Below are 21,158 nucleotides of genomic sequence, written 5' to 3' on the forward strand. Positions count from 1 at the left end.
ACAGTTTAAACCAAAATTCAGAATCCCCTCAAATTGAAGCAGCAAGCAACTTGAAAATCAAAGAACCAAAAAATAATTTTCAAATAAAAGATTCAGATCACCAATCCTAACCAGAAATAAAATCAAATTCCAATAACAAAGAAATCTAGAAGCCTAGAACAGAGCAGAGCAGATCCTGAGGAAGAGGGGGAACAGCAATAATTAACTAACAATAATTATTCATTCATACCTACACATTACCAGCAATCCAATAACAATACAATAACAATACATACCTAAACATTACCAGCAATCCAATAACAATACAATCCAATCCAATTATTCAATTGAAACAGGCAAACAGGCAATAACAATCCATTCCAATAACAATACAATCCAATAACAATACAAAGTTCACAGTTCTGAATCAGTAACTTAGTTCAGTTGAAACAGGCAAACAATTATTCAATCAATTATTCAATCACTATATCACTATATCAGTTCACACTTCACAGTTCACAAAAAAACAATTATTCAATCACTATATCACCATATCAGTTCACAGTTGAATGACTTGAATCAGAGTTCACCAAGGTTCTGAAAACCGGACCGGTCATCAAACCGTTTTAATCACTGGTTCACTGGTTTACTGGTCCAACCAGTCCAACCAGTCCAACCGGTGGTTCAACCGGAAAAACCGTTTTAGAACAGCAACACGTGATGGAGAGGGAAGATTGTTGGCTATTTGTCCATAGTTGATTCCAAAATCAGAACCACTTGTCTGTATAAAACTATAAATGTCTCTTGAGAAAAACACAGTTTTGAAATATCAGAAAGATAAAATGCTTAAATTCCTATGCTGAATAAGAAGAATAAGTACACAACCAAATTGATAGAATCATAAAACTAAAATGAATAATATATAAATTAATTAATGATTTTTTATTCCTCTGAGGATGCAATGTAGTTTCTCTTTCATTCCATGAAGCTAAGAAGGAATAACATTCTGATCACTAAACAACTAGACTAGAATGTTCCATTAGCAAGAAAACATAGACAGAAACAGAATAAGATTACCCCAGATAACAAAATCAGTTTTTTTCATCAACTTTGTGTGGAATCAAAAGAGAATCATGCAGAAGTATACAAGTTACACACCAGAAATAGTGAGAAGCAGCATAAGCAGTTTGAAGTAGGAGGAATTGAATAAATTTGCATGGCCTTGACATGACTTTGACTAATAACACATAAAAATATGCATTGAAAAAGTACAAAATTTCAATAAACATTACTAAACAGAGGCAAGAAAGAACAATCATCATTCAGCAACAAACATTACAAACAGCAACAAGTAATCACACTATTACCAAATTCAAAAAGAATGAAAACCAGATAACCCCAATCATAAACAGCATTACCAAATTAAATAAAAAAATCAACCAAAAATCACCTTGCAAATCAAAAACTCAATCTCTTGAACTCAATAATTACATCAGTTATCCAACTAAATAATTGCATCACACTTATCATAAACAGATTTCAAAGCCTAGAAGCAGAGTGAAATTAAAAACATGAAGCATATAATAAATCAAAAGATCACCAATTGCAAATTTTTTAATAAGAACAGAAGTTAAGAACAATGAAAAATGAAAAAAGATTCAACCAGTTTTCAACCCAATTTTAATAAAGCTCATCACAATGATTAACAACAACAAAAAGGACTGAAGGAACAGTGAATCAGTAACACGCAGTGCAAATTTAAAATTTAAAAAAAAGTTATCAATTTAAAATTTATCATCAAATACAATCAGTGAGCAAAACCAATCAACCAAGCACTGACTGAGTATTCTATTCTGATTCTGTGACTGGGAAGCAACAAATTCAAGTTACAGCAACAAATTTAACAAATCCAAGTAAAGTCCCGATTTACAGCAACATTTAGATTAGCAACAAGGCAAATTTGATTAGCAATTCAGCAACATGCAAAAATACAGGGAGAAGGGAAATCTGAAAAGAGAGAACAGGGAAGCGATGGTGCAGGCACTCACCAACGGTCGACGGCGAGTCGGCGACCACCCCACGGAAGGCGACTAAGCAAGAGACAACCCCACGAGTTGCTTCTGCCGCCGGCGACGAGACAGACGAACCACGAGATGCCAGTGACTGAGACGAGACTCGAGTGAGACTGGGAGGCAGAATCGAGCAGAGACAACCACGGACGACGAGCAGCAACCAACACGCACAGCTCGAGCACTCACTGGCGGAGGGAGGCGCGAGCAGCCGAGCACAGAGGAGAACGGCGAGATGCGAGCACCCGACGTGGAGGATCCGGCGAGAGGCCCGAGAGCACGAAGACGGAAGTTCTTGAGTGGGGTGGAGGCTAGGGTTTGCTGAAGGAAGGAGTTGGAGAAGGGGGAATGGGGGATAACGCGTGCAACTTTTTTCCTTTCAAGGAAGGAAACGAGGTCGTTTTCTGTAAACCGGCCGGGTTCCGGTCCGATCCGACCTGCCCATAACCGGCCGATTCAGCAATTTATGAACGATTTTAATTTTGCGGTTTTACATGCTGGATTGGATTGTTTTTTTCCGGTTTTCAATTGAACCGGTTCGACCGACCAGCCCGATCCGATTTTCAGAACATATTCCTAATAGACCCAACCCCTTTTAACGGTCCTCATAGGAATTTCGTAATGTCATGGTCAAATAATGTAAACGAATTCAGTCTTAGTGTTTTAAAAAAGAAAAAATAAAGAGGAATATAGTTTTAATTAACGAAAGAAAATGTAATTTAAATCTTAGGTGTAATTTAGTTTTATTTTTATGATCAAAAAATATTATTCGATAATACATCAAACTTTTTTTATTTTGTGCTTAATATATATTTAGACTAACATTGAAAATCTTTACTACAATAGAATATTTTATTAACATCGAACGAACTCAGATTTTGAAATTATACCTATGTACGACATTTTGATATAATGAAAAGTTAAAAATATTATCTAAAATAAATAATTTTTGTGGTGAAAATAAATTCTGTAATCCTGTGTAGTTGCACGGGTCAAATGCTAGTAGACAAAGAGAAAAGGAAATTTGAATCAAGGTCTTCTTTTTCAAGTACAAAACGGATTTTGATATCATTGAGTGCAAGAGCTTTTTTTATTTTGTCTGACAAATCTGAACGAGTAAGAACACTAAGCAAAAAATGAAATAATGCAACATTAACATATATCTTTGTTTAGTTTCTAAGTGTAAACAGACCTATCGAGTCTTTCACCAGAAACCACAAATACAAGTTGGTGTAAACTACATGCAAGTCTCATTACACTTAAAAGACTAGACCAAAATACATATTGATGTTACATTATTCCTTTCTCGCATCGTTCTTACTATATTTATGAAAAAATAAAAAAATGTCCTACATTCTCAATGATATCAGAATTCAATTAAGTTAAAAATGACATTGATTCAATCCACCACTTTCTGAAGGTCCATAAATGTTAGCTTTTGAAACAATTTCCACTATTCACGTCAAAATATTGTAGTAAATTTGCAAATTCAGATTTTGAATGTATTTGTTAAATAGAAAAATTAGTATTTCTCACAATTTTTTAATTCATATACCTTGTTACCAAAATAGAATTGTTACTCCTATTTTGATAATGCTATTCCTTTTTTTAAATTTATGTAAACATACAACACAAAAAAAGATTACTTGTGAAAAAACCAAATGGCATTATTACTTCTCAAAGTTACATAATCCGTAAAAGATTATAGAATCTCTCCTTTTAGACCTGGACCAGAAATATTTTTTTCTTATTTGTCGTAAAGATGAGGCGAGAATAGGATAGAACACAACTTTCTTTATTACCCCCGCTTAACAGATTTGGTTGAAAAGAAAGTTAAGGTAGGGAATCCGGGAACGGACTGACCGATGCAAATTACATGTTTCCCCAGCCTCTTGAGAGAAAAACAGAACAAAATTCATTAAGACCACGACGACAACGTTAGCCTATGTAATAACTCTACCCAAGTTCACTATGTAGTATGTACAAGACATGAAGCAATGCATCAAGACATTGAGTACTCAATGTCTACCAAACGAGAGAGGATCTCCTCGCAACTTGGTCGCTCATGCGGTTCTGCCCAACAATCTGCACGCAAGAAAGAACACAAGGAAATACCGAGTTAATCGATGGAATCAAAATAATGCCATTAACATATATTTCATCCATTTCTTTTTTTATCCAGCTCCGTCATTGTCACTTTTTGGTACATCTTTTTACACTGATCAAAGATACGAGATATCCTAAAAGTGATAAGTGCAGTGGCAGTGAAACACCACCCCCACCCCCTTTTCTCGCTCGCTCGCTCTCACTCTCTCGGAAAAAAAAAAATTTGAGAAATAAAACAAATCATTAATGTTTTGCACTTTTAGACACCTGATATCAGCCTGCCCATTGGGCCTTCAGGAAGTTCCAATCTGGAACCCTCATGAGCTACAGCATAAACAACCTAATCAGAAGAATGAGAGAAAAATAGAAGTCAATAAAAAAAATTCTTAAGAGTTTGATGAATCAATGAAGAAAAATTCAATGAAGCAGCATGACAGATAGATCATGAAAAAGAATAAATCTGTCAACATACCCTCTCTGGCGGTACACCTTCCCAAGGCCTACTCAAGGTGCAGAGCTCCCACATTATCACCCCAAGACTAAAGATGTCACATTTTTCAGTGAATGGTTCATTTCGAATGAGTTCAGGAGCCATCCACTCTGGAGTTCCGGCTGACGAAGAATCTCTCATGGGAGTCTCTGTCACTATTCTTGAGAGTCCAAAATCACAGATTTTCACTGTCCAATGCTTGTCCACAAGACAATTTGCACTTTTTACATCACGGTGAATAATCTTCATACGATGGATGTGCATCAAGCCCCTGTATGCCGCCAAGGTGTTCTTTTCAGCATTAACATATCAAAAGAAATCTCTCAAATATTGATATTTCAACGAAAATGACATTTACAATCCTTTTTTTGGCACATTATGTCACATCCTATGGAAGAAAAGTGGGGAAGGCGAAAGAAAGACTGTATATTGAAACTTTTATTTTGCTGTTTGTTTCAAAAAATGAAATAGCACAAGAACGGTATAATAAAAATTGTGTGCAAATGCATTTAAACAGGACAATCAAGGTCGTACTGCACTTGAAAATTTCTCGTCTTGTGATGCTCAAAGTTCCTGTCTTTCCGATAGTGGTAAATTCCATTTATCCTGATCTGACAAAAACTTCCAAAGTAAATCTTTCCATTTGTCTTATGCTTACTAAAGTAGGGTTCATCTCACTTTTCCAGTTTGTTGATTGAACAGATGTTATCTTCCTAAAGTTTAGCCTTACAAATATTGCGGGTTTTAATGGAACCAGATACAAGTCCAGTCTGTCCAGTCAACAATTGAAAATAAGTAAATAAGTTTTGGCCCAGTATGTGGGTTTGCTTAAATGATTTATTCACTTTACTATCATAAACTGTATTGAAGAAAAGAGTTTGAAAGACAGAAGCAAGATGTATCACATACTCACATCAACATGAACGGACAATACAAACCATATAGCTTAGTAGAAAACTAAGGCGTTATGATGGAGAAGAGATATTGAAAGATGCAGAAACAGAATACTTACCGGCATATGCCACGCAACATCTTTAACCTTTTCTTCCAGTTAAGCTTCTTCTTTTGATCACTCATATGAAGCAAGAAATACAAAGATCCCACCTCCATATATTCCGTAACCATTGACAAACGTGGAGGCTTTGTGCATGCACCAAGAAACAGAATAACTGCATAAAATTTAATCACCTGATAAATATTAGCAGATTCCAAACAAAAACAGACTACCTAAAGAATTTACAACTATATGAACAACATTGTCCTTATAATTGAGCGGTGAAGAATTTGATAAAATGATTACTCCAGTCTTCGTCATCATAATTTTTTTTAAAGGATTTAGTTTGTCTTGTATCAAATACCATCTATATACCCCCCAAAAAAAGTGCAGGACCAGTTAGTGAGAGACCATAACTGTAAAAACAACTAGTTTGGATGTTTGAGAGTACCGTTAGGATGTCGCAGCCGGCTAGAGGAAAACAAAATCACATACAAAAAGGAGAGATGAGGCGTCAGCAAATACTCTCAAAGTACCAGAATTGCCGAGGAACAGAAAAACAACACAAAATACCTGAGAATGCTTATCTCATTGCAGAAATCTTCCATATTTTCAGCAGTTAAATCTTGCTCAAGAAAAACCTTGATTGCAACATTTGTGCCGTTCCACATGCCACGGAAAACCTCGCCAAAGAACCCTGGGAAAGAAGGATACAGAGAATAAATCCAACTAAATTTGTCAAATATGGTGCAGTTTTTATGGGAAGGGGAGCCTTGAAACAACTAAGTTGTTTCCATTTGACCCAAGGTCATAGATTCAAGCCGTGACTTGTATTAGGTTAAGTTTGCCAACATTTTACCCTTTGGGTGTGTGTGCAGCCCTTCCCCGAACCTTGTATACACCGGGATGCTTTGCACCGGATTCGGGATGCTTTGCAGCCTTTTCCCAAACTTTGCATACAATCGTCAATTGTATCATATTGTGAGTTAGTAACAAATTGAAATTAGCTAAAATAGTGTGTTCATATTTATAACAGGATATCCAAATTTCTAATTTTACTTTTTATTTCTCAAATGCTGAGGCTCCTATTTCTATTTCGCTTTTTGCATTAATTCCAAAACTTCAATTCTTTTCCTTCCTAAGAATGAATAGTTGTCAGGTTGAAATAAACTAGGGAATTTTTCAATCTGCTATGACAAATTTGCTCCAGAGCAGTCTAGATCTGTCACAACCAAGCACAAATATGTGGTGGGAAAACAACGTCAAAAATTAATAAAAGCCAAGTGATTCACAATCAATTCAAAAAACCACCATGACTAACCCTTGTAAACAATCTGTAGCATATACCATGAGAACGATACTGAATAACACCATGAAAATTATAGATAGTATAACTTTAATAATCTAATAAATAAGAAGCAAAACATACCAATCCCAACACGAGTTCCAACGGTTAATTCCGAGAAGTCAATATTCCATTCTTCAAATGGTAACAGAGGTTTATTGTTGAACATTTGTGATTCGAGAACTTTATTCCAAGTCAACTCCAGTTTAGCATTCACTCCATATCCAGATGGCCCACCTCTCTCAGGTGCTTGTCCTCTATAGTCATGCGGTGAAGACGGTAATGACATTGCTTTCTGAGAACTGTCACCATGACCATGGAAATTTGACAGCTGTGATAATGGAGAGGGAATGACGTGAAGATATTGGAAGCTAGTTAAACTGAAAGGAATGATACACCCTTTCCTCTTCTTTTTCTATTAAAAGAATCACAAGGATGCAACACGTAGAAGCTAGTCCATATATTAGGCCAAAGTCACATATAAACACCAGCTCTCTTTAAAATTCTAGCATTCTGCCATATTAAAGGTATATCTGCCTAAGTACTCTGCTACACGATATATAATAGAGCTAGAATCACATGAAAAACTCGGAAAGAGCAAGAAAGAACACATGTAGAGGCTAATCCAAATGTTTATTTAAAAAGAGTGATTATTATATATATAATATTTTAAATCAAAAGTAATTCTTTTGTAAGAAAGAAAAGAGTAGATAGAGGATAATGTGATGTAATCTTTATAAAATGATGAAATTTGCAGATATTGTAATTTAAATCATTTGTAATATATTCATGAACAAATAAATATATGTAATGTTTAGTCACCAAAAAAAAATATATATGTAATGTTTTTTTTTTCTTTATACAAAAAAGATCATAATTGCAATAGCATATTGCTCTCTTATACTTTTTAACTATGCAATAAAATCTTAGGTCTGTTGCACAGGAGATGCTGAAAGATGCATAGACAGAGAAAGAAGATTAAAAAGATAGCATACTCCATTGTTAGGGGAAAAATTGTGGACATACATTTCTCTGAAGATCTGGACCACTCGTTCTATCATTCAGAGAATTGGACAAAGAACTATGATCCCCATGTTCTCTTAGACGACGAGTTTGCTTAAGTGCTTCATTCATTGCCCGTACAGCCCTACAAAAATCAGATCCTGTGTTATCACAGTATTAAAACAGCATACAAATCAATTCCACACCTTGTTTTTCATTGTTCTATGGTGATTTTCTTTGGGTTACATTGGCTGGTATCCTTAGTGTGTGTGCTGAGTGTGGCAGAAAGCTTTGGCCCAGTTCTTGTTGACTAACATTGTTGGTTTGGGGAGAATGACAGAAACTTGATCTTTGAGGAAGTGTACTATCTGTTTGACCATGCCATTATTTGGGTATTTGATTGGAGCTCAATACTCACATTTATAATGGCAAGCATTCGGACAAGAACTCCTTATGGGATAAAGTTAGCATCTTGCTTCTATTTCGAGCAAGGTAAAGCTTTCCTCTCTTAAATTGTTTCCCCTCCTTATATTAATCATCTTATTAGAAGTCTGTAAGCTAGGTACCACAAATACTAGGACTAGGCAGTGACAACAGAATAATAACAGAATGTGTAAGAATGGAAATATAGAATTATGGAAGGTAGAGTAGAAGAAAGAGTAGAAGAGTGCACGGATAAGAAATAGAGGAGCTGAAGATATCAAGGTGATACTCTCCAGTATCTGATATATTATAATGGAAGAGCAAAATACTTAAAAGAAGATAACAATGTAGCATTAGAGAGCCACCACTCTCCTCAGGCCCTGCCCAGCCTAAATCCTTCCTTTCTCTATTGCCTTCAGCCCCCTTAAAGTCCCACTTTGATGAAAGATATGATCTAGATATAGATAGAGATACTAAGGAAAAATCAAAGTCCTAAAGACTTCATATAATTCTATTAGTGTCTCATCTATATTAGACATAAGACCTAAAGAGCCGTAGTAAGTTCTTGGACAACCATCCCTCATAAGTGCATGCAACACTCTATATGGGTTATTAGTAGATGTTTGGTCTTGCAATAATAGAGTACGTTAGCCTAGTGAATAGTGATAGTGAAGCCTATGGAGAATAGAGTAGAGGCTATTAGTTGTAACTGCTGAGTCCGCTAGGAAAGGACAGCTCCGAATACCTAACAGTTTTCATGACTAACTTAAGATATAAAGGACTATTTAACCCCTTAGGATAGATTGTACAGCAAGCTATTAAAGTATTAATCCTTGTATAGTTGTATATAAGCACAGTTCAGTGTTAAACTTGGTCATAATACAGATTACACATTTCTGAACTACTCTCTGTTAATCTAAATTCTGTCATCTTAAAACTCTATTATGGTGTCCAGAAATTATAAGAGCTAAAGGATGGATCCTCCTTTGTCTCCACCTCCAGAAAACTCATCATCTTTGGTGGTTCCTCCTCCTCCACATCTGTGCCCTATCCCGAACATGTTACTCAATCTTGATGATTGGTGCTTTGTTCTTTGGTGGTATCAAATTCTCGCAGCGACCAACTGCAATCGCCTCCTCAGTCTTGTCTATCATTTTGCGCCTCATCCAGCGAGTATGAACTCTGGGAAGAGAAGGGAACTCTCCTCACATGGCTCATGTTATCCATTACTGAGTTGGTTCTTACTCTAATTGTTGATTCCAAGTTCTCCTGACACGATAGTGAAGTGATAGTAAAGTCGACAGAAAATAAAGTAGGGGCTATTAGTATTAGTTAGTCGTAACTGCTGAGCCAACTAGGATGGAACAGCTGTAACTACTTAACAGCTTTCAAAACTAACTTAAGATGGAAAGAACCATTCTGCCCCTTAGGCTGGCTTGTACAACAAGCTATTCATCCTTGTATATATGCACAGTTCAGTGCTAAACTCAGTCATAATGCACATTACACATTTCTGAACTTCTCTCAGTCTCTCTCAAAACTCTAATAAGCAAGCTTCACACTTTAGATGTCTAGTCTTGGGTGTGATTGGGCGTGTTTTGGATAATACATCCACTAGAGACATGGTCTGAACAGCCTTTCTAGGTTCATGAGCAAGTTTTCCACAATGAGTAGATTTTACGATTGATTTAGAACTTCTAAATTCAAGACAAGAATTTTACTTGATAAACACGGTTGCTATAGTGTCACCATTAATTTTCAACTAATGTGATCCAAGATCAGGTAGTAAGGTCTCAGTTTTGCTATATATGATTAACTGACAACATGATCCCTGCCTCCAGGAAATCTATCATTTTTAACACAATAAAGGAAATAGACAATTCACTCAACAATTCTCCATGAGCATGCATATGTCCAAAATAAATGAAACATGTGCTTGTAAAACATAAATATTAAAATATAGGAAATAGACAATTCACTCAACAATTGAAAACAGAAAACAAAATGAATCATTAAAAATATGAAGGAACCAGAGCCATGGTAAGAGTCATATATATGTTATATTATTTTGCTTCTAAAAACACTTCTAATTAAACATTTAAAGATAGAATTTGTGCATTAGGTTGCCATTTCACTTACGAGAGATTTTGGCTGAAAAGCCATTTTTTAATGTAAACTACCATCATACTGGTGGAAAACCGTGTAATCAACCAAATTCATAAAAATTAAAAAAAGTTAAAAGGAAAAAAAAAACACAAAATAAATCTGATCAGCACCAAGGATGGAACACTCAACATGTACAAAATTGAGAAGCATAATAGAATAATAGTCAACCTTACGATATCATCACCAATCTCAGGAGTAACACTGACACTTCTTCGTATCCTGCGAACTTGTGAAGATGATGCACCATCTGACCTATAGCTGGATCTGAAAATTTTTACAAATTCATCTATTCAAAAATTAGGAAAAATATACTTGCATAAAGGTGCAAAACAACATATAATGAACTTAATAAACATATGCATGGCAAGTAACAACCCACATTAACCAACGAAAAGTTGAGAAGGAAATAGATCCCTAAGCACCAGTTCACCACGACACTCTGTTCTCTCTATTTATTTTTATCAGTTTACAGTGGCAGCTCTTCTAGAATGAAATCAAACTAAGCAACATAATTACTTCATCAAAACTTGAACTGAAACCAATTCTGAAGCTACTTATGATATACCCAACAATGTTCGGTAGAGGAAAGTAACTTCATAAGTCCAGAACCAACAAAAGTGAAGTACATGCTGATGTAAAATTGTTTCATATACACAATATAAATAAAAAATGTGAAAAACATGATATCACAAACTGGGATAGAAACAAACTTGAAAGGTTAACAAGCAACTATTTTTCATTTAGTAAATAATGAAACTTTAGAAGCCAAAAATGAAGAACAAAAAAGACCTGCCATCACAAAGTAGAAGAAAATATAAAGGGAACAAAAAGGAATAAACCTTGATGTGCTCTGGTCATCAGCAAAATCTCTAAATCCTAACCTATCACCGCTAAGCATGGATCGCCGGTGTGCTCGAAATGATTGATGTTCTGGACTGTGAAAGCATAAACGTTTACAACACAAACAGAAAAGTGAACAAATTATTAATTATAAGGTATTTTTGGACATGAAGTTTTGAGATCAAATAGATAGGTTTGCCACTAATTTCACAAAATGATAATGCACAGACCAATTTTTGGGAAGACAGGGGCCAAGGGCTCCATCAATAAGTGATGTCCTTGTGATAACATTTCCATCCATTAGCAATCGTAAAACATTATTATTAAATTGGTTCTTAGATATAATTGGTTTCAAAGAAATATGGTCACAACAGCAATACTATGAAAAAGTACTACTCTGCTCCTCATAAAACTCAGACAGCAGCAATGTTATTTGTGCTGCAAATTTGTACCAATTCAACATCTATTATTGCATTTTTCTATGTCTGACATTTTGTAAATGCTTTAGTTAGTATATGGTAATTGCTGGGTGAATCCTATGACTTCATACCAGTCATTGTTGACTAGTTTTGCTAGTTTTGGGAGAAGCACAGAAGCCAAATCTTTGTGGCAGTATTCAGACTATGCAATTTCTTGGTGAAATTGAATGGAGTATAACCCTTGCATCTTTAACGGCAGGCATTGTGAATTTGTGACAACTTCGTGTGAGATATGATTAGGCATTTGACCTCTACTTGCTATAGAAGTGTATGATCATTTCAGAGGAGTTTCTCTCCCACCCTCAAGTATGCAGAGAGATTAGAAAAACTTGCACTTTTGACGTCTTCTTTTGTTAGTTCATGATTTTGTGATGAGGACCTCTTCTCCTTTTTTCTTTGTAATATTCTTCTCTTCCTGTTCATAAAATTATTTTATCCCAAAAAAAAAATGTAATTGCGCTCTTGGTTTCACTTTGTTAGTTCTAAAAAACTACTTGTCATTTTGTGCCAGATCCCACAGAAGTCAAAAGACATTCAGAAGTCTGAATAATCTAACCAAGATTATAGTGACTGTACAGTCACTTCCAAATCACAGATTTCTCAAGACAAATAAAACTTTTTCCCTAAACTAGCAATAGTGATGTCATTCAGAAATAACCCTTTTCCATTTATCATCATATTCTACTCTCTATCAATTTTTTTCCTGGCCAAACCAATTATATCATTATGTAATGTAAGGAATCATTTTGAAAACACAATTAGGTCCAGGCAGAGGAATAACTAATTTCATAAATAAAGACATACCAACCAGGAATATTTATAACTTTAAAATATGAGAAGTAACACATTCAGAAGGAGTAATCATTGATGACTTCGGGGCATCAACAAATCTATCACAACCTTGGTTGTTCCTTGCCAAAAATATCATGTAACTAAGCATAGTGTCTAGTACTTAAAGCTATTGACAGTCCTATACCTTAGAATTCTGACAAATACCAACAGTCAATCTGTAGTCAAGAAAATATTCATAGTGCTCACAATCAAACTTAAAATGTTTATCTTATTAGATCCTTAATTGGGGTTCATCTTTTGTTGCACTTGCCTATGGTGAGATCTCTTTATATCAACCCCTTGGTTATCTTTGAGGAATCATGAGTTTACCCTACAGGGTTATATCAGTTTCTATTTTCTACTCACTAAGCAGCAAAGATTCTATGGCTATTCCAAGTTTTTAGTGCTTTGCTGTACTTGGCTGGAAAAGAATTCTAGGAACTTTGGTGATTCCTTTTAAACTATTGATTTTATTTGGAAGGAACTCTAATTGCTAGGCTTCCCTTTGAAGCTCAGCTGATATCCTGTCACATAGTTTATTATCCCTTTAGGACACTGGACATAGTTGTTTCTTTTGTATATATGACAATTTTTATCCTCTATGTATATTCTCCTCTCTAATAAAGTAACCCGTTCTATTAGAAGAAGGTGAAAAAAGGTCATCATGATAAACAATGTATACAAAATCAAGGTTATAAATACTATCAATAATTTCTTCTTAACCTAGCATGTATACTCATATTCATCTTAAACAATAGAGAATAATGAATAACCTTGAATTAGCAGTCCTCTGTTCAGCAATGACCTTTCTCCTACTATGCCGACCAAATGCAGTTGCAATGTTGGGTTCACTATGAGACAAACTGAGAGAATTGACAAAACCATTCAACAATAAACAGTTGGTATTCTACATCTTTGAGATATTCTAGGCAAAAGGGTTCATATATGATACCAAGAAAAGAAAAATTATCCTAATCAAACAATTTGAAGCAGAACAGGGAAAAGAAACAAGCGAAACTAAGAAGAGAAGGAAACCTTCAACTGAAAGGGAAAAAATGAATTAGTGAAACAGCCAAACAGAACATCTCTATAAGGAATGGAGTTATCACCTCATTTTCCTTTCAAGACTGGGATATCGTAACATCAAATTTCTCAAGGAGAGGCCTGACACATTTGAAGACCCTTCAAATTTTCTTCGGAACTGAAAGTTTTCCCTTTCAACACTACAAGAAGTTACCAAGAAATCAATACTCGCCAGTTGACAATGCTTATAACTATAACAGATGGAGAAGCTAGTCACAAAATGCAACCAAAAAGACAGGGGGGGGGGGGGGGTTAATTATAAGTCCAGTTCTGTTTGTTTCATGATGACCAGTTTTAGTCCAATAATGTTATCCTTCGTTCTCAATTTGTTGAATTAAATCGCCCTGTCAGTTTGATGCTGATGTGACTAGCTTTGCCGATAGCTGTTTTGCACACATGGCATAAATTTGGTGATGTATCATTCCTTTTATTCACCTCACTAACTTGGATATGTGGTGCAATCCCACATGTGTACCATGTCAATCTAAACCTCACAAAAGGATTTAATTGCATAAAAGGGCAGCCTAGTGTACAAGCATCCAGCGTTAAGTAGGTTCCAAGAAAATGTCGCACCCAAAGATGTAATGCAAGCAACCTAACCTAATAAATGCATCAATGGCTATTCCAAGGCTTGAACAAAACATAAGGACTTGCATGAATATGAAAAATAGGACAAGATTGTTACAACTAAAATTAGTGAACAGGTGACAACCAAAACACTAAAGAAAGTAAAAGGGCAGTTAAGCCGAGGGCAAAAATGACAATAGGCTGCAAACTTCTCAGGATCTAACCTCTCTGAAACCCCATACAAAGGACTGTTTGGTTCCAATGGTGAATCACAAGAATCATTTTCGGCTGAATCACTCTCTCCTGCTGCAGATATATGTGTCATAAAAATTGACTTGGTTGATCGTGGTAACAATTGGCCAGGAAAACGCATGAGATCAACCAGCAGCTCCACAGAATTTAATACAACCATCACAGACATATGCTTGTAAGAGTCTATACATTCAGCAGCTTCATCATTTGGGAAACCCTGATAAGGAAATTGGTGAAACAAGACATATTGACATTGTAGAGAACAACTGCAACAGTGAAACAAAAACATAGCTTACCATCATAAGCCTACTTTCAAGACCTACAGTGTCTGCTAATACTTTAAATAAGATAGCTCGAGGACGGCATGAACCATGCCTTATCTGCCCCAGCAACTGGACACCACAATTTTCAAACACATGGGAGGGCTCCTCTAGTGCAGCTTTTGCGGGACTTTCTGCATTTGGTCGCTTATAAAAATCAGAAACCTGTATAAAAAACAAGGTCAAAACAAATTGACATCACCGTTTACTATGCATAGGAAAACTGAATAATGCATGTAGGCAATAAAAAGAAAGTCCTGAGAGTGAATGTACACTAATCTCATTAATGCAGGCCAACAAACTTGTATTTTATAATTAACATTGAATGATTCATTTCAAGAAAGGTGGCAATTGATGTTATTGAAAAAGCAGAAAGCATGCATAACAGCATCGAAATGAACAATGTTTCTTTCAACCTAATACTGGAAAGTATTTGACATTGTACAATACATTTTTATACAGCAGAAAATCTTAATGCTGGATGACAATGATCAATAATCTAGAATAGAAGATACAATGAGAGTACTTACTAATCCAGCTATCTTCTTAATCGTTGCAGCTGGATTTGAGTTCAATCCTTTGACCAATGTCACAATTAGTTGCTTCAACATGGATAACTTTCTATCTTTCTCTGTGTCCACAAGAATGATATCAGCCTTAAAACCATCTATACTCAAAGCCTGAAGCTCATCCAAAGTAGGAATATCATCGAAATATTTCTTGAGTCTTTTCTCCTGCATCGTAGCAGATTAATCAATGATACTAAATGTGTTGGAAAAAACATTTTACCTATGCATGAGAACAAGCATACCACCTGTGAACTAAAACAATAATGCAAACCATAACTTAGCATAAGGTTATTGCAAAGCATTTATTAGATACTAAATAACTAAAACCACTCATAAGTCTTCGCATAACATGTTATCTCCTAGCATGGTACCAAAACCTCTATGGTCAAGTGGTTAGAAGTTAAATATTAGCAACTTGTGTTTTTTTCCAAAAACCTAAATTTCAGCATAATATAAGGTAAGCCTCTTAATTATTCACATTTCAAGTGAACTACATAAAAACCAGTCATAAGTGTTGACCTAGCAACCTAAAAGAAGAGTTGGTTCCAGATTAATAGAAAATTCTAAATGCAGTAAGCCTAAACATTTCTACCACATTTTCCAGTTTCTCCACTCTCACACTTCTCTTTTATTTCAGTAAGCCTAAACCTGTACTTATTTTTCAATGGATATATATACTGTTGCTGCTGCTATCTATGTTCAGAAAGAATTAAACCTCAACATTTCTATCAGTGCTAATCTTTTCTCGATTTTCACTTCTAACTTCTCTTCCATTTCCTACAAATTCACAATAGCAATCATGATATATGTACTAAAAAATAGTTATCAATAACGGAAAGAAAAAAAATTATTAGAAGGGAATAAAAGAGCACAAAGAGGATAAGACATCGTCACAAAAATACAAGACCAAGTAAGTCCTATAAGGACAAAAACATGCAACAAAGTATGAGAACCCCTTTGTATATATCATATTGGCCAAAGGAAAACCATCAAACCAATCATGTGGAAAGCACCAAAAGCATTCCAAAAAATTAATCCCCTCCAATAAAATCAAGCAAAAATGGAATCAATTAAAACTATTGAAAATAAGCTAGATGCACCAAACTGACCAAGCTATAAGAAAAGATGCAAGGCCCATAAGGCCAACCGCAACACTCCCAAGATTTCAAAAAATCCTTCAAAGGAGATCTAACCATAGGAATTACAAATTGATAAGTCCCTGATTCTGAATCTAAATCCCACAACTTTTAGGGACAAAACAATGAGAGGCCTACAATTCTTTAGCAAAAGTAAATTGAGTCAATACTATTTTATATGTATAAAGTATAAATCCCATCTTATGGAATGTTGAGTTGAACATACTTAAGCTTGACTCGATAAATGAATTCAAATCCTTATCTCAAGCTTGATTCTTAAGCCCAGCTTATTAAGGTATTAACAATTGAATTGCAAATGATATGATATGGCCTGACTCGCTTTCACTCCCATAACTAAATAACTTAAGAATTTAATATGGTATATATATTAATTGAGATAACCCAAGCGTGAATATTTGTACCATGAATGAATCAAAATGTATCATGCCAAGAAAGAAAAAATATATACATATATACATACATACATATATATATATATATATATATATATATATATATATAGACACACACACACTCTTTAAATTGTAAAGAAAATGCAAGCACTAAATTAACACAATAATATTTCTTCTAAAGAATAAATGCAAACACAAAAGAAAACTTCAGGGGAAAATTTCACTTTTACAATTCAACCTTGGTATATATCTCTACTATCTAAAAGTATTTATTTCACTTTTCTGCAATGATTATTATTTACAATTCAACATAATAAATTATTATTTACTAGAAACTTTAGAAGATAATGAATATATCCACGTTGAGAGGGTAAAGTATGAATCAGTCCTCACCGGAATAACTGAATAAAAACCATTTGGTATTGGTTCTGAAAGCATTCCAGTGTGCCAGAGAATCTGTGATGCTTTATGTGGTGACATGACATCTTCATTAGAATGTCTATGTGAGTCACTATCATTTAAGGTTTCTTGAGAATCCAAAGAAACAGATCCAAATTTTCCAGCAAAATCTGAAGGCCACGCTGACATGCTGGATGGCCTTTGCGTTGCCTGCCCTGCATCTTCTTGTGTCTCCTCCATGTTCTTATATACTTGGAATGAAAAACCATTTTCCCACACTTCTTAACCCATAAAAGATGTACGAAAGTTTAAGGAAGTTATTAAACCACAAATCATTGAATTGAATGCCTACTTGTTTTGTAGCCTCAACCATTTCAAGTTGAGGGCCATGCAACCTGCATCAACCAAATAAAAAGATATCAGGAAGTTTAGGATGAGAAAACCATATCACATGTAGCATCCAAATCAAAGAAATTTCAAATCATTAAATGATAAATACCAAATAAAACAAAACATTTCCTACCATGAGCTGGTAAAGTTTCACCATCAAAAATAAGAGAATTTTTTTTAAAATGGCCTAGCTCCCCCTTTGCAATAATCTCTCTATGAACTATACATCCACAAGTCACAACAGACACTACTAGGTAAGCCACTAAAATTGATCCCAAGAGTAATCACACAAGGCAAATACAAAACAGAATTTATCAATAGTGACGAGCTCAGGGGAAATAGAGAACAGCGATGACCCGAGTCTAAAACATGCAAAAAACAAGTAAACATTAAACAGTCGTTAGTCATGGATAAACCCGTCTGCATGTTTGGCACCCCCCATCATGTCTTTTCTATGGGTATGCCACAGAGAAACAAAATATATTGAAGCCATAATCTATCCTCACAAAACAGATTTAGACATCATATGACTATAAGAGGACCAAGACACTTCCATTAACAAATTTAATTATCTAGATTAAAAAGTAGCACTTATCTTCAATACTAGGCTTGGATAGAATTATACTACGGTATGGTTATATCAAATAGCATTCTTGTGGGTGACAAAAATGTAACATTTGATCCTTGCAGATCTTGTTTTGAACCCTGACACTATCATTTTATGTATTAATCATGTACAATTGAAACTCCAAGACACATGCATCTATATTGGAATTCCATACATTTTTTATTTAGATTATTTTGAAAACAAAAATATAAAACTCCCGCGACAAAATTGGTAAAATGTGTGCTGCCTTTATTTGGTATATCAAGATTCTCTACCAAAGTTTCTCCATTCAGGTTTTTATTATATATAAGCTTCATTCAAGATTTTCAATTTCACTTTTCTTTCCAAACACAATTTCTACACACAATTTGGTAAAATGGCATAACAAAAGGGAAAGATTTTTCATATTAAATCCTCTCCTATTTATATTTCGTCCCTCATTCATTAATGTATTTTTAATTTTCTATGATTTATTGATGCATTTCTAGGATTTAGTGTATGTTTGGATTAGCTTACTTTACATTCAAAAAGGCCTACAAAAAAAAATCTTATGGACATAACTTTTATATACTGCATGATTCTTTTGTAATGAAGCAATCTAAACAAAAAGTTAGGGAAAAGAATAACAACACCACTACCATGCATCTCGTGAGGGGAAAAATCATAAAAACTAATTACTCGGACATCAAAGGCGCAGCTAGAACCCAGGATTTGCAAGAACAGCAGAAAAATCAAGAAATATAAACAAAACTTCACAACCACGCAATGTCAAAATTCCATGTTCTACCAGTCATGTTTCAAAATTGACAGTAAGCAAGAATGACAATTTCAAAGTATATATATATATATATATATATATATATATATATATATATATATATATATATATATATATATAGGCAAATAATATCTTCTTTTTTCCTCAATTGAAACTAAAGCAAGCTTAACCCCAACGCGGGCTCAACTTCATTCAATACAAAATCTAAATCACTAATAAGCATGCTTAAAAATAAAAAACGGAATATAAAAAATTACAAAACCACATCAAGGATTATACGACAAAAAAGAAAGCATCAATGATCAAACATCCAATGCAGAAAAGGAGGATAAAGAAATTATGAAGGTAACTGAATTAAAATTGCCGCCAACAGAATCGCTAAAATCCAAAAGGGGATAAATGATGATTATTACAAAGAAGAGAGAGAGAGAGAGGTTATACCGCCAGGCACGAGATCCAAGCATTCGGTTTGAAACGCAAAACGGGGTTGTCCTTCAGTGGCATTCGATTTTCAGTGGCTAATCATTATTCTAACGACGACTAGCGGCCAAGGCATTAAACACGCGTGCGGACGCCCAAGTGAAGAGTGGTTATAGAAAACGACAGGAACAAGGTGTGATGTGATGCAAACAAGGAAACGTAGAGAAAGAGAGAGAGAATTGTTTGTATGGGTTAATAACGGATTTGGAATTTTGGATTAATGGAAAGCGATGGGCTTTTGGTGGGTTTGGGAGAGAAGTCAGAGAACAGAGAAGTAAATAACTAATAAGATTGAGTCAAGAGAGAGAGCGAAAGGGGTGGTGGCCTGCTGGGTGGTGAGTCACGTGCTTGGGGTGATTGGAGTCTTGGAGATGTAAGAGGGAAGGGATCTCCCATGCCCATTGCCCAGCCAGCTAGCTCAATAGTCAATAGCCGCTACTTCATTAGCGTGAAAATTGAAATACTGGTTATTAAATTCCACTTCGCAATCCGTGATCAAGTTATTGAGTTATTGACTATTGACTCCACCACTTAATTATTAGCTAAACGCACAATAATTAAATAAATATATAAAATTATTATAAATTTTAAAATTAAATAATAAAAATAAAAATATTTGGATAGTAACTTAAAATTGAAAAAGAATATTTATTCAAATTGGTGTTTAAGAAATTTTTCTTTTGAAAAAAAGAGCTCAACACTCGAAGTGGAGCATACAAAAACAAAGACAATACAAATAAAAGACGAACCAACTCTTATGTCATCTCCGGCATAACCATCAAGAACATGAGTTAGTTACTACATCATTTCATAGCACATAGAAATGATTGAGTCATACAGTCTACAACACCTGTTGTCTTGTTCTGAAATATTACATCATTCCTTCGTAGCCAAACATTCCATATAACTGAGAAGAACCCAACTAACCAGTATTTGCGCACCTCCTTTCTCATAGGCATGAATCTCCAACTCTCAAAGTGATCTTTCAAAGTGTCGGGAGCTGTCCACACCTAACCAAATTCCGTGATCCATGCACATCACACCTGCCAAGAGTACTCACAAGTAACAAACAGGTGCTGAACATTTTCAACTTTTTTTACACAACACGCACATATTATCATCTTGCTCCAGGATTCCCAGCCTATTCAGCCGGTCTTTTGTATTTGACCCGGCTAACCAATTAAAACCAAGTGAACAACTCAACTCTAGGCGGAACTAAGCCTTTCCAAATTTCTTTTGTGAATCTGTAGCTCAGAATCACCTCGTCCAAAGTCGCTTTCTGCAAAACCTGCACAAATGAGTTAGTAGTATAAACGTCTTCTTTGTCAAATTTTTACACCACTCTATCTTGCACTTCTGCTATCAATCTAATAGATTGCAAGGCATGAAGCATCTGATCCAAGGTTTCTATTTCCCATTGGTGGAGCTCTCGCCTCCACT

General features: G+C 35.0%; 1 protein-coding gene and 1 long non-coding RNA gene across 10 annotated transcripts; both read right to left on the bottom strand.

Annotated features, from left to right (window-relative positions):
- Nucleotides 1–349: 349 nt before the first annotated feature.
- LOC140173008 (uncharacterized) lies at nucleotides 350–2,398 on the bottom strand. Its single transcript, XR_011879635.1, has 2 exons — nucleotides 2,028–2,398; nucleotides 350–782 (listed from the first exon to the last, which is right to left on the bottom strand). It is a non-coding gene; the product is annotated as an uncharacterized lncRNA (long non-coding RNA).
- A 1,296-nt stretch (nucleotides 2,399–3,694) lies between these two features.
- Nucleotides 3,695–20,227, bottom strand: LOC112789897 (serine/threonine-protein kinase CTR1). 9 transcript variants are annotated; one of them, XM_072232595.1, is made up of 18 exons: nucleotides 19,680–20,190; nucleotides 17,816–17,858; nucleotides 17,458–17,714; nucleotides 15,477–15,680; nucleotides 14,923–15,111; nucleotides 14,599–14,843; nucleotides 13,834–13,947; nucleotides 13,498–13,575; nucleotides 11,414–11,509; nucleotides 10,743–10,838; nucleotides 8,010–8,130; nucleotides 7,068–7,314; nucleotides 6,212–6,335; nucleotides 6,090–6,109; nucleotides 5,657–5,813; nucleotides 4,627–4,915; nucleotides 4,422–4,494; nucleotides 3,695–4,133 (listed from the first exon to the last, which is right to left on the bottom strand). In XM_072232595.1, exons 3-18 carry the CDS (start codon nucleotides 17,701–17,703, stop codon nucleotides 4,051–4,053), a joined length of 2,382 nt encoding a protein of 793 aa, XP_072088696.1. In that variant the 5' UTR covers nucleotides 17,704–17,714; nucleotides 17,816–17,858; nucleotides 19,680–20,190; the 3' UTR covers nucleotides 3,695–4,050. The 9 variants fall into 9 exon arrangements, with proteins under 9 accessions (XP_072088696.1, XP_025687814.1, XP_025687815.1 ...); XM_025832029.3 differs by having other exon boundaries at nucleotides 13,498–13,587; XM_025832030.3 differs by having other exon boundaries at nucleotides 17,458–17,858; nucleotides 19,680–20,227.
- Nucleotides 20,228–21,158: the final 931 nt, after the last annotated feature.

Source organism: Arachis hypogaea, chromosome 3, assembly GCF_003086295.3.
Source record: "Arachis hypogaea cultivar Tifrunner chromosome 3, arahy.Tifrunner.gnm2.J5K5, whole genome shotgun sequence".
Lineage (NCBI taxonomy): Eukaryota > Viridiplantae > Streptophyta > Magnoliopsida > Fabales > Fabaceae > Arachis > Arachis hypogaea.

Bases quoted from the DNA above. Each gene is read 5' to 3' on its own strand.
- LOC112789897 (XM_025832027.3), bottom strand. From the start codon at position 17,703: ATGGAGGAGACACAAGAAGATGCAGGGCAGGCAACGCAAAGGCCATCC. The intron at 15,681-17,457 runs GTGAGGACTGAT...GCTACGATGCAG, and splicing joins GTTTTTATTCAGTTATTCCG to GAGAAAAGACTCAAGAAATA. The intron at 6,110-6,211 runs GTATTTTGTGTT...GTTTTCCTCTAG, and splicing joins AATGAGATAAGCATTCTCAG to CCGGCTGCGACATCCTAACG.